The sequence below is a fragment of the Sesamum indicum genome, linkage group LG9 (genome assembly GCF_000512975.1).
Source record: "Sesamum indicum cultivar Zhongzhi No. 13 linkage group LG9, S_indicum_v1.0, whole genome shotgun sequence".
NCBI classification, from domain to species: domain Eukaryota; kingdom Viridiplantae; phylum Streptophyta; class Magnoliopsida; order Lamiales; family Pedaliaceae; genus Sesamum; species Sesamum indicum.
The window spans coordinates 5,635,062-5,648,671 of NC_026153.1; the positions used below are offsets into that span (position 1 = coordinate 5,635,062).

General features: G+C 35.4%; 1 protein-coding gene across 2 annotated transcripts in view; it reads right to left on the reverse strand.

Moving 5' to 3' along the window:
- The window catches only part of LOC105170873 (helicase protein MOM1), a gene marked incomplete in the record, with an annotated part of 22,494 nt that continues 11,859 nt past the window's right edge, over positions 2,976-13,610 (reverse strand). For both annotated transcript variants that reach the window (XM_020696944.1, XM_020696943.1), the window contains 7 exon segments: positions 2,976-3,787; positions 4,158-4,371; positions 4,455-5,147; positions 5,463-6,857; positions 10,460-10,564; positions 13,137-13,327; positions 13,484-13,610. In XM_020696944.1, coding sequence (XP_020552603.1) covers positions 3,030-3,787; positions 4,158-4,371; positions 4,455-5,147; positions 5,463-6,857; positions 10,460-10,564; positions 13,137-13,327; positions 13,484-13,610 — 3,483 coding nt within the window.

Consider the following 13,610-nt stretch of genomic DNA (forward strand, 5'->3'; position numbering starts at 1 on the left):
AGGGGGGGGGGGGGGGGTTACATTCTATACGAAGAACAGATCTCCATATGAGGTTGTTTGGAGTATTTCTTTGACTTCTTTTCTCTCCATATTTTTGGTTTGTGGGTTCTATTCCATCTATCAACACGAAAACCAATGGCTTTAAGGATCGACAAACCAAAATTGATGTAGATCAAGTCGTCTAGCAACTGTATGCAGTAATTATGCATGTATGAAGTGAGAGGTGCAGAGGGGCAAAAGTGGAAACTGGTGGGACACACATACATACATACTTACATATAATATAATTGATATTGGGATTGGACAATCTAACATTTATAAAAGAATTTTTATCATACCTCATCATAAAATTTTTAATTCAAATCGATTTTGATTTTACCTCAAATCAATTATATGATAAATATAATATATTTATTATATAATTCGTATATAAAAAAAATAATTAATTACATGACAGAATACATTATACTGTTATGTAGTTGATTTAAATTAATAAAAAAAATAGATGTATTAATTATTTATTAATCTGATATTTTTTATATAATAAAAGATACATTGTAGTAGCCTTTGTTGAGGTTTAGGACTTTGGAGATTGCAATTAGGGGTTTGGGGAAGTTGGAAGTCAAAGGGGAGTTGGGAAACAAATGCAATCCAAAATAGATTTGATCAACTGATTTAGCTGCCTCTATCAAATATTCTTGTTTTGGTAAATTTTATGTCCCCCTTTTCTTTCATAAAATATCACCAAATCTATATAGTAGATTTTGGTTGATCCCCTACCTGCTTATTAATGTAAAGGCTTCAAGAATACAAATTATGTTTATGCCCTTATTTTATTGTATATGGTATTAGGGAATTGGAAATCACAAGATATAAATATTATGTCATCAAGTAAAATATTGATTCATCATCTAGTATGCATGATGTAAGTTCTAATTATTTAACAACTAGTATGTGGTTCTGTATTCATGTAATAAATAATTTTTCACGTTTTAAAATATAAAATAAATATATAAATCAATACTTCACATTTCACAAAAAAATAAAGAAATATATACTAATAAAATAAAAGATCATTTATGCTCATAAACGGCAGTTGATGACATCGTTATACCAATTTTTAAATACTAGCCATTGTGGCACGTTGTTCGTGCGTGCATATAATAAATAATTTTTTGCACTTTCAAATGATTGTTATAAATAACAGTAAAATATAAAAATCAATATATTACATTAAAAAAAAAGAATGAAAACTAATTTATCAGTTTATATATAATTTGAAAGTTGAATAAATTAGTTATCTATCGGTTGAAGGGTATTTTTGGCTTTATAAAAAAATAGTGCAGCGATGTCATTAACCGTCATTTGTGATTGTGAACGGTCTTTTTTTTTATACTAGTGGCCATGGCACATCGTCCTACGTGCATATAAATAACATTTTTAAAGAAAAAATTTATATAAATCAATACATCATATTTCTAAAAGAAAGAAAGAAAGCAACAAAGAAAAAGAAAAGAAAATGAACTTGAAGGTATTATCGAAATCACAATAAAATTGGTGTTGCGGTATTATAATCGCGATTTGTGAGAGAAAAATATCTTTCTTTTTATATAATATAGATTAGTATAGATGATCATTATTTTAACATCACTACACTAGTTCTTTTATTATGTCAGTAATAACTTAAATTGGTTCGTTTGTATATATATTTTTTAAAATAATTTGTTGATTTATGTATTTTATTCTTATTTATAATATATTTTAAAATATGAATAATTATATTCTATATACACATAAAAACGACGTAAGATGACAGAAGTTTATTATATACATATAGGCACTGACTTAGGTAATATATTATCAATACAAGCAAAAAGTTAGTATTGTGTGTCATATACACATGTTAATATGTGAGAATAACTTTTCTTTTTTAATTTAGTATAAATAATATAATAGTAATTATTATTTTGTATTAGTTACACTTAAACACCTTCCAAAATAGTATAAATACACTTTATCTTTCCAAAGTTTGGAAGTTATACCAAAGTCCCTTTCAAAAATGCACCATTTGTAAATCTAAACGGAACTCGGGACATACTCATTTTACCTTCGACTTTAAAGTTCTTACACCTCATGTATTTGTAATGTTTACAAGTCTGGTAAATGACCATTCTGTCTCTACATGTATTTGTAATGTTTATAATTATGAAAAATATGTCTTATAAGATAACGATTATCCAAATATAAGTACAATATTTCTATAAGATAATTAAACTAAAATACATATTAAATTAATGCTCATAACTTAGTGCAATTAAAAACTACAACATAGAGATGTTAAGTGCATTGCTCAACAGCTGTGGCATAAATAGTAAAATTGATGCCCTACAATGAAAAGATTTTAGACTCAAGTCCCATTAGTATGTAGATTTATATTAATCTACTTCTATAGTACTAATTTCTTATATTTGAGTAATTAACAATAATTCAGGAATCACTTGCAGAAGTATACTAGACTTCAGGCGGTATAGGTAATTATCCCTAAAATAATCTGAAATCTAATTTGGGACTCCACTAGCTTCTTATAACTTCACATTAGTAGATTAATTATAATTACATTAAAAATCTCAATTTTTAACAAGATCAACACATCAAAATCAATATCATATAATAGTTCACTATTAACCAACTAACATTATAGTAGACAAATCAGTGCTGCTAAAACAAATAGCCATTATGGGATTTGAACGCACTACACTATGGTCGTGGGCCTCAAATTTGCCAACTATAAGCTTACGCTTCATTGGGTTACAATCCGCCAATTAGTCACCGTCCACATTTAAGAAGATAATTTCAGACCAGAAGGAAAATGTACCATATTTTAGCGAGCACTTGCACTGTTCCTAGTGGAGACCAATAGATAAGCTTACTTGTTTTACTCAGTGAGCTATCTTCCTAGTTAGCACCAAAAACCATCAAAGAAATAATTAAATACTTCACCAAGGATGCTTTTAAACAGCTTCCAAATGTCAGTCATCATCAGATAAGCAAACAACATCTGTTGCTACAGCAGATGTCTGGTTACCCTGTACATCACCGAGGATTTCTAAGTCAGATAGTTCCAATGAACGAAAAGTAGAACAAATTTCAGGTAAAGGCGATGAAGTACGAATCCTTGGTACAGGAGGCTGATGATCCATGTCCATTACCATTCGAACTGTAGATGGAGATGGATTAGGTGGAGTTGGTAGTCCACCATGAGGGGTAGATCCATTTTGAGAAACCAAATTCGTTAGTGGAAGCCTTGGTGCTGGTGGCAGTGGCCTAGGTGGTGGAGGTGGCTGTTCAGGTTGAGACGGGAGCATTAGCTCCGGTTGAAGTTGAGAGACTGATGGTGACACAGGAAGGGATGTGGCAACAGAAGGTCTGAATGGCTGAAGGTGTGGGGCTCGCGAACGGATCTCCCCACCGAGACGAGGATTACGTGCAGGAGTGATGGCACTGATGACTGGGGGTCTGGAGGAAGTGCCTGAGAAAAGAGCTGCTGCATTCTGTACAACCTGTACAGGTGGAGAAGCAACAATTTGACCAATGACCTGAGATGATCTCACAGAGCATGGCCGTGGCATTGTTTGTACAGCTGGTGGTAGCTGCTGCATTGTTTGTACAGCTGGTGTAGTGATCTGCTGTCCAGGAGGCGGTTGGCAAGCTGGAGCCACAGAGGAAGATCTCAGTGAAGGCGGCAATGATACCTGATGAAGGTGCTGCATGAAACTGGATGGGGCACCTGCAACAAAAATCAACATTACTCTAGACCTATAAATCTGGAGAGCAGAAAGACAACAAACCTGTTTTAATATCAAGCAGTCTATATCAAAGCTCGTGCATTACAACAAACCTGGTTTTACTGTCAAGCCTATATCAATAGATAATGCATGACATGAAATCTGGTTCATTATATTTAAATCTGGAGACGGGAAGTTCTGGGGAGCATAAAGTTAGGAACTTAAGCATTTTAGTTTAATGTGATTTAGTCTTGTAATTTAGCATTCCAAATTCATATTATAAGATCAAAATGGATACGGTGATTCTCAACAGAGAAAAAGAATTGAGCTTCTGAAAACTATTGCATAGAAATCAGATGCCTCGCTGCATACCTGGGAGACCAGGAGGCCTAACATCCAAGCACTTAGATCTGAACGCCTCAGCCAAAATTTTATTCATAAGAACTTTGGTTTGGTTCTTGTCAAGTTCATTCCTCTTCAATCTAAATGCAGCTTCACTTTCCTGAAGTTTCACCTCATAATTTTTACGTATTTGAGAAATCATTTCCTGTATCTCCTTCTCACAATCAGATTTCAGCTGTGACATCTGCGGCAAGAGAGAATGCTACATTACAAGTCAACACAGAAATGACAGACAGAATATGATCCAAGAAGAAATTAAACACTGACCGTGTCTTCATGGTTTTTCTCCAATAGTTCAGTTTCTTTGCGCATCCTCTCTAATTCATTTTGAAGTGGATCTGTTAACAAACATGGAGTCGAATTCCACGACGTCGGTTGATGACTGGGATGGGGAAGATGGTACCTAGATAGATGAAAACGGACTGAATCTATTCCCAGTGGCAGAACACCCTGATTCAGCTGTTCAGCTGTAGTCACCACTGCCTGGGCTATAGCCACATCGTTCTGGGGAGTAGCAGATACTTCAACACTTTGTCCACGAGCAACACTAGTTACAGGTCTTAAATCAAGGTGATTGCCATGTATTTCCAAATTTTCCCCACTTTGAGAAATAGAATTATGTGAAAGCATTTCTATTCCAGGCCCCACAGTTTCGGAGGAGGGTATTCCTTGATCATTGTCCTCAGTGGCTGGAGACTGATTGCAGCTATGAGATACAACTGACACAGAATGCAGACTTTCCCTGTTCTCAGTTACTGGAGCTTCATCATTGGATCGTATGGTGGTTAGAATGTCATCAGTTACTGGTGCTTCAAGATTGGATGGAAGGGGGGTTACAGTGTCAACGTGTTCCGATGTTTCTACTTCAATCTGCAAAGTACTTTCATTTTCTCCGCCAGGTGCATCTAGATCTTGCATTTCAGCAGACACCAAACTTTGGTCCATTTTATCTTCTTCTACCTATCACAATATAACTTGTTACTATACATATCCTCAAGAATACTCAGTTGAAAACATTGTGTGGAGAAAATTATGGGAAAATGGGAACTGGAGGATAGTTGATCATATCGAAAGAAAAAATAAGGTATCTTATATTTCTTAGTAAAGCATCACATTTGAAAAACAGGTCTCTAAATCCCATGGCAAAGACGAATTGCGCTTACAGATAAACTAAAGTACATGATATAAAGTGGATCTGTTGACTTTCACCTAACTAAATGACGACTGAAATAAAATAGATGATATAGAAAATTTAGGGAAGGAAAAAGCACATACTTGCTGCGGCAACAAGTAGTTACAATCTGGCACCACTACAGTTTGCTCTGAATGCACCAACAGTTCTCCCGAGTTTGGTAAACCCTTGCTCACTGCCCCATCAGGTCCATCTTTCTGGCCCACTGAATCATCAGTCACAGCCAGAGCATTTTTTCTTCCTTTGTCAGGCTCATTCTTAGATGCATTACTTAGTTCTACAGGGTGAACATGCTCCACAACTTCACTAGGAACAGTTTTGGGTACCTCTAGTTGACAGTCTCCACTCAGATCAACTGATTGGATTTCACCCGAAACATACTCCACAGGAGCAGGTAGGTCCGGAAGACCAGTTTCCCCAACATCATTGGAATTGGTTGGTTGATCAAGATGGTCAACCATAGGCATTGATGATCTTTCCAAGGACATTAACCCCACTTTATTTTGGGAATTAACACTTACCAAATTACCAACAGGATTTCTGCAGCCCAATGCCTCAGCTGGTGTACTTGTCGATGTAATGGAAGGTACAACATTGTTCTCTTCTGGACAAAATCTCTCACTTGGATTTCGGTCCTCTACATGCTGCCCAAACATGGGCCGAACATTCCCAGTGCCAGTGGTTTTAGCAAGTGTACTTGGCTGATGGCCTCCAACGTCATCCTCAGACTGAGAACAAAGTGGTGGCCCATTGACGGCACTTGGTTCACTAGAGCAGGCTTTTGCTTTAGCCAGCCAATGAGCTGCTTTGTGCCTCTCCTCATTAATAGCAGCTAATTGCTCTGCCTCACGAACTTTTAGCTCCTCATACTTTAGGAGATGGTGTTCTTCCATTTTCTTAGCAAAAGTATTGTCCAATAGCTTGAGCTTTTCCATCCTTACTGAGCCTTGACCATGTATAGACCGAATAAAGGCCGACTCTAATTTGTGGTCTGTCTCCAATTTCTCTCTTTTCTCCTCCCAAATTCGGTGGAACTCCTGAATTCCCTCTTGGTGTTTCTGTACAAGTTTCTTCATCCGCTTGTCACATTTCCTCTGTATTTTGTTTATCTTACTATCTATTTCACTTGCAGCAGCTTTATCCTTCAGTGCCGGTTCATGCTGCAGAAGGATCCGTCTTTCAGCATCCTCGCGAATATCAGAGTCTTCTCCATTCTCCATTTTCAAAGAAAACTGTGACCCCTCATCAGCAAATTTTGATGATCCTTTGCTGATGTCTTCTTCAGCTAACAAGCCATCTCTTCCTGAGCGAATAGTGTTCTCTGGGCACTGCAAATACATTCTCTTGAGAGATCGCATCTTTAGATAAACTGAGTTCACTTGTTCTTCAGTGCATTGATAGTTCAACAGCTGTTTCGCTAACATGAGTGTATCCTTCTTATCAACCTTTTCTTTTGCGATTGAGGCTGCAATCCAACACTAGCAGAGCAAAAGTATAATTGAATCTCTTAGGGCAGGCATGAGTAAGCAGAAAGAATCCTATTATGTTAGAACAGTGTATAAAAGGTTAGCATAAACAGATACTTCAGTACAACAATAGAACATAAATATGCATGTGTATGAGCGCATCACGAGGTGACCAAGGAAAAGGAGAAGAATAGTGCTGCACATTATTGTTCTATTCCCAACCCACAAGAAATGATGACCAAGTCAAGTGTACTTCACTAGTATTGATTACGGGACTCTTAACTTTTTGTTCCGTACTTTTTAAGAAGTAGCACTTTTGATTCTACGACTCCTTTATGTTATACATTTAACAGAAAATGTCGTGCTTAGCATGTTGCAATTAGGGCCTTAACACTTTTGATCCTATTAGTTACACGCTTATCACTTTTAACCCCATAACTTTCAAAAATTAGCACTTTTTGGTCCAATGAAATTAACAGCCACGTAGCCTTTTCCATGAAACACTCTTACGGAAAAAAGCCATGAGACCAAAAGTGCTACTTTTTAAAAATTACGAGACAAAAAGTGGGAATCTTGCCGTTAATGGACTAACAATGAAAAAATTTTAAATTACAAGATGAATAATGTTATTTCCCCAACTACTTATATCTGCGGAAAAGTATCTTGAGAATCTGTAAGAAATTTGCTTAATAAATAGACAATGACGATGTAATATGTGCAAAACTTGTCATTTAGCTATCATGTTTGGTAAATATATATACTTAAGTTCTGCCACGATCGAAGACATTCGAATGTACCTTTGAATATCAGTATAAGAGGAGAAAGCTTCATAAAATGATAATATACACATATAAACATAACAAAGAGTTCAAAATCACACAAGCAAACAGAATCTTTTAAGAAAAATGATTTCATCCCATACACCACTGATTTCCTTCATATTCCCAAGCAAGGAGGACTGGAGGATATCAAAATTTTGATCTGGTCTTCCTTTATATGTTACTATAATACCCAGATTTCATTGTTTCATTATCTTGCTTAGTAAGCTATGGGTAAGTACGGATTTCACGAGTAGCCTCATCATTTTAATTCGAGGGCTTCCTTTCTTCCTGATTTCTATTTCAGTTTCCTCCATATTGGTACCATGGTTTGCTTAGCAGATTGGGGTTAAGAATGGAACTGAAAAATTGCCTCTTCATTTCAATTTGAATAATATATGTGTCCACTCTGGGACATAGCATATCAAGGTTTAAAATTAGAAGCACCATCACTCCCGAAAACCAAAATACTAGTAATTGAAGAAAAGCTTTTACAGAAAAGATCTTGAAAATGGATTAATCTTAAGAAGATGTTCATATTCCCGAGGCCAAAGTAGTTATATCTCACAACAGTGTTATCTTTCTATTGTACGCTAATCAATTCAATGAGAAGGGCCTTCATAATTGAAGACAGATCACACAAGAGGCATGAACAAACTTCACCATACCCACGCCCATTGAAACAGATGCACATATGCATGCACGCATAAAGCAGGGCAAAATGAAACCAAGTGGAGATTGAGGAAGAAACTTAACTCTCAAGCACAGGGATAAAGCTGCAGATTATAAAAGCATACATTACATATTGATCCTGAAAATCCCTCGTAGTTAAGTTATATGTTGATAATAACAGGAGCATGCCTCTTATATAGCGTAGCTTATTAAGTCATCACGCGAACGCCCAACAGAAATACAAATACAAAAGATGCAGAACAAAAGGGAGATAAGGATCAAGTTTTGTGCAGCAGGTTCTACAAGTTAATAAAACATAGAGCACAGAAAAGGAACCGGTGGATGGTGGGGCAATCTAGAAATTAAAATACCTATGGCCAATGCAACCTAGCACTTGACCCATGAGGCATACGCCTCAAGTATTCAGTTCATAGGGGAGACACTTTGGGTGTATGCCTTTTGTCCCCAACACATGGGACATGTGCTCAGAGGAACGTGGAACGAATACTATTTCCAACTTTAGAGAGTCTTCTCGACTAGGTTCATGATGAAACAACCATCACAAACTTAAATTCTCTCTCAGGCACCATCATCCAACAATCTGGCGCTGTTTGCATCTATCTTTGATCTATTGTTTCCAATCCCTCTGGAATAAGTTATTTTTAGTTTAGGCAATCGGTTGGATTGGGTACTAGTGGTTGAACTCCCTAGTGATCAACTATCCTTGTTTATTGCATCTAGGAATTTTACAAGGTAGGATCTGTAAGGCAGTGGGGGCAGAAGAAGTTAGAGAAAAAACAACTTTGGAAGTATATAACTCTATTCCACAATCCCCCTCTTCTACTCTTCTCCACTATATTTACTTTTCTTTCCATATCTATTCTCAAGCTTAGGAATTGTCCTCTTCTTGGCTGCTAGTTGCTTACATGGTTATCATTTTTTATATTGACCTTGTATCATATTCCTATTTATCTAAAATGAAACATATTTTATTATCTTCGAAAGAATGCAATTACTTGTTTCATGGTTTGATATTAAGGGTTCATTTGGTTCGAGTGAGAAAAAAGGGAAGTGAAAGGGGGGTGGAGGAGTGAAAAGACAAGGAGGACCAGAAAGAAAAATAGTTTTATTCAAGTTGTTTGGTATAATTGGAACGCTAGTAATCTCAAATACTTGCCTTTGTTTGGTATGAGAAAAATAGATTATGCAGAAAACAATTATTTTTGTAATTTTATTGTTTAACCCTTTCTCTTTTTTTCTATATTAGAAAATAAACAAGTTAATATCATACTAAAATAATTTTAATAAAATAAGTTTAAAAATCTTATTAGTACAAATATTCATCAAACAAGAGCAAAAATATTTTTTATTAAGAAAACTATTCATCAAATGATCCATTTATTCTAAACTAATTCAATTTAAATAAAATAAAAATTACTACCAAGAATCAACGACGTAATAGTTTTCCAGGAAATTTGGTTATCTTTTTCCAAAAATTAATTATCAGCGGGAAGGAAAAAAGAATCGGAGGGAAAATATATGGGTAAAGAGTAAATAAAAACAAAATATATACTTTTTTGTCTTTTTAGCGTTATACTTTCACTTTTTCGCCCAATGTTGGACGGAATTGAAAGTGGACTTAGGAGGGCTTTTATATACATCCAGTTTTACTTTCTCTCCAACTATTCTCCCTAAACCAAACACCAAACTTTTTTTTATACATCCATTTTTACTTAAAAATTTTCTTATACATCCACTTTTCACCTCAACCAAACAAACCCTAAGCAAATAGCTTTTCTGTAATTTCTCCATTGTTTCACTAGCTATTGAAGATTTGGATCTTTCTTGGTCATGATATGATATGACCTCAACTCATATTTATTCACAATCTTTTTCCTACTATTTCTCAATACATTGACTTATCTTTAAAGAATATCAATATAATTTGCATGTAGATATATGCCCAAAGCCTTTTAAAACACTGATGCTAAGGAAGACATAGTTTTATATCAAAATAAAATTGGATAAGAAGCATTCAGAAGTAAAGCAGTAAGGGCAACATATGCAAGATGTTATCTATTCCTGTTTCAGATATCTGTTGATATCCTCTGAAAAGAAACTAACCAGAGATATTTGGAAAGCTTGCACGATTGGTGGTGATTCACTGTTGACATGGTGATTTTTTATGACATATTCCAAAAGTTTTCTCACTGCACAAGTGACATTTTCCTGCATTTGAGGCCATGTGGACAGATCAGAGAGCAACTAATGAAGAAGGAAATTCATTAAAGAACAACGAACGAACATGTCACCAAGGTACAAAAATTAATCTAGAGAATAACGCTCACTTCAAACTCATTAATCTAGACAATAGCGCTCACTTCAAACTCATTAATCTTGAGAAGTAAATGCATATCCCTAATTAAAAGAAAATGAAATTCAGATGAAAATGAATTTTTTAGTACAGTTTAGTAAACAAAAGATGTACATAAACTTGATGGAAGCACAGAAAGTTAACCATGTGTAAAGACCCATCAAACAGGAAAACGGTTCACAAGTGGACAAGATGGAAAAAGGACAGAACACAGCTTTTCACAGTTCATCAATATCAACTCGCATCTAGAAACAGATTCCAAGTACTGTTCTCTCCAGTTGATACTGTACTTTTTATCAATCAATATTTACCATCAAGTATTTTTATCTAATGCGGTCTCAAGTGATATCTTGGTCAAAACTTCCATTCCGACATCTTAGCTACGCCCAAGACTGAGACCCATGAATTCCAGCTAAGAAATGCAAGTTAATTATTTATTTCCATGGTGAAGATGTGTGACAGTGCTTTTAGTCAACATTCTGGACATCTATCCATATATAATCTCACATGACTAAGTTCAAAAGGTATGAACCATGAGTCCAATCTATGAGCCAAATTACCGAAGAGGTAATTTCTACAAGAGTCAGAAACCAATAGATCAATCCATATGATTGCTATGGCGTCCATAAAGCAACTGATAAAGCCAATTACAATCACACTCACCAATGCAACTCAACAACTCAATTGCCAGCTGAGGAAGCAAATAAAATAAGAACCTCCAAAATAAACCGATATGAAGATACCTATATATAAGGTTCCACTACATGAAAGGCCTCCACTACATGTATATTCCAGAACCAAGTCTTCCGGGAAAGAGCATCATGTTTCTAACTCATCAACACCCATTTCTTGAGAAAAATGAAAAAACAAAAAGGAGCAGTTTCTTACTTGGAACACATACATCCAAAATCGCACCGCACGCAAAGATGCTAAACCATTACAGAGGGCGCATACAATACAAAAGGGTATTAAGAACTTCGTACTTTCACCAGGTTAAGTCAAAACCAACCTCTTTAAATTGTCCAGCGATACTTGTTGCAAATTTACAGAAAAAAAAATAAACAAATCTGGATCTTCCTTTTTTATTTTTTAAATTACCTCATGTTGTGGAGAAAAAATTCAGGAGGCCGGTTTAACCCTTACAATTTTTCTTATTATGATTCTAGAACATTACCAATCTTAATGCTGCTGTTTAATGGCGCACCCAGTGAATGAATATTTTCCCAAGCATAAGAAAAGATCATATGTCGAACAAGAAGTTGCTAATAACGTTTCAAAATGCACTTGTACCATGTGCTCTGGGATTGGTGCTTAAGGAAAAGCCTCTAACCAATGAAAACATTCATTCATCTCATGAGACTACACACTCAGGCACTTTAGGCGTACAAGCTTGAGCCATACACCTTGGACCACCCAAATTCAGTGGGCATGTTCCGCAGTGCAGGGTGAATTAAAATAAATTTTACCATTAGTAAAAGCCAATTTTGATAGTCATTGTAACTTCAAAGTTACTAAACCAATAAAAGACCAACAGATATAAAAATAAAAAAAAGAAAAAACACTCTTACAACAATTTCTCACTTCCATTAATCTTCAGAAACTTTACACCCGCTAGCTTTATAGGGATTTTACACGGATTTCGTCCTCCCCTAGACTAGACATCCATACCGTGCTATTCGTCGTATCATTTCTTTTATTCTTCCCTAGTATTATCAGGTTTCATTTTATTCAAAAAATAATAAAAGTTCTAGTTTATTTTATTGCAATTCCTCCTAAATTTCTTTTTTATTTATCTCATGGCTTTTAATATTGAGAAAATAATTTTTCTATTATTTTTCTACTGACCTAAGAGCTATCAATTAATTTTCCTTCATATAGAAAGTATCACTGTTAGGCATTTTACACTTAATTTTTCATTCAATATATTTCTTCTACATTCTTGATAGTTTGGCTTACCATTCTTAAACTATTTTTAAATTTTTAAAGATGATTGAATATGAAATTTCATGGAGCATAAGCCCCAGAGCTTAAGATTCTCTCTCACCAAATGCCTTGTACCTTTTAGAAACACTGGTTGCAAGAAGTGGTGCACAAATGACTAGATCCTCAACTGTCCTAGTTGAGGGCAATAGAGGTTACTTACTTTTACATGGTTATCAGAAGAAGAATTTCCTAGTCAGAAGCTATTACAAGCTTAAGGGGTTTGCCAAACAGAAGAGTCATTTTACTTCTCAATGTTTTACTGGAACATGAATAGTGAAGAGTTAGATGGAATCACCCTTCCAGTGCCACGAAGATCAGTGAGTGAAGTAACACATTAGATACTAAAGCAAGATGTACATGAACCCCATAGGTTTATTTAGCTGATAAACAAGCATAACTCCCATACAGTAAAGTATAAACAAGGAAATATAGGAGCTTTGATACCGAAAATTTAAGAATTTGGCATAGTCTCGTCATTTCCCCTTGCAGGAAAGCCTGCAGGCTTTTCTGATCATTAGATGAGACGATTCTTCCGTCTGATGAACCTGCAGAAACCTCAGCACCAACAGAGCGCCCACCAGACATGCAAGTTGGATTAATTTGAGATTGATTAGAGGTTCCCATTGTAGAAGGCCCTGCATTGCATAAGAATCTTTTGGTAATCTTGACTAGATGAATCTCAACAACAACATGCTTATCCAAGTACAAGAAACTGCAATGAACTGAGAACAATTATAGATGCAAAACAAAGATCCATCATTAGGTAACAGTTAGTGTCTGATATCTATTACCTCCCTTAGAAACAGCGACTTGAGTTTCTTTGATTAACGTTGGATCTAAATTTTCATTGACCAACTTTTTACGTTTCTTCACATCAACTTTCTCAATTTCTGATTTACTAGGAGATCCATCCAAGTA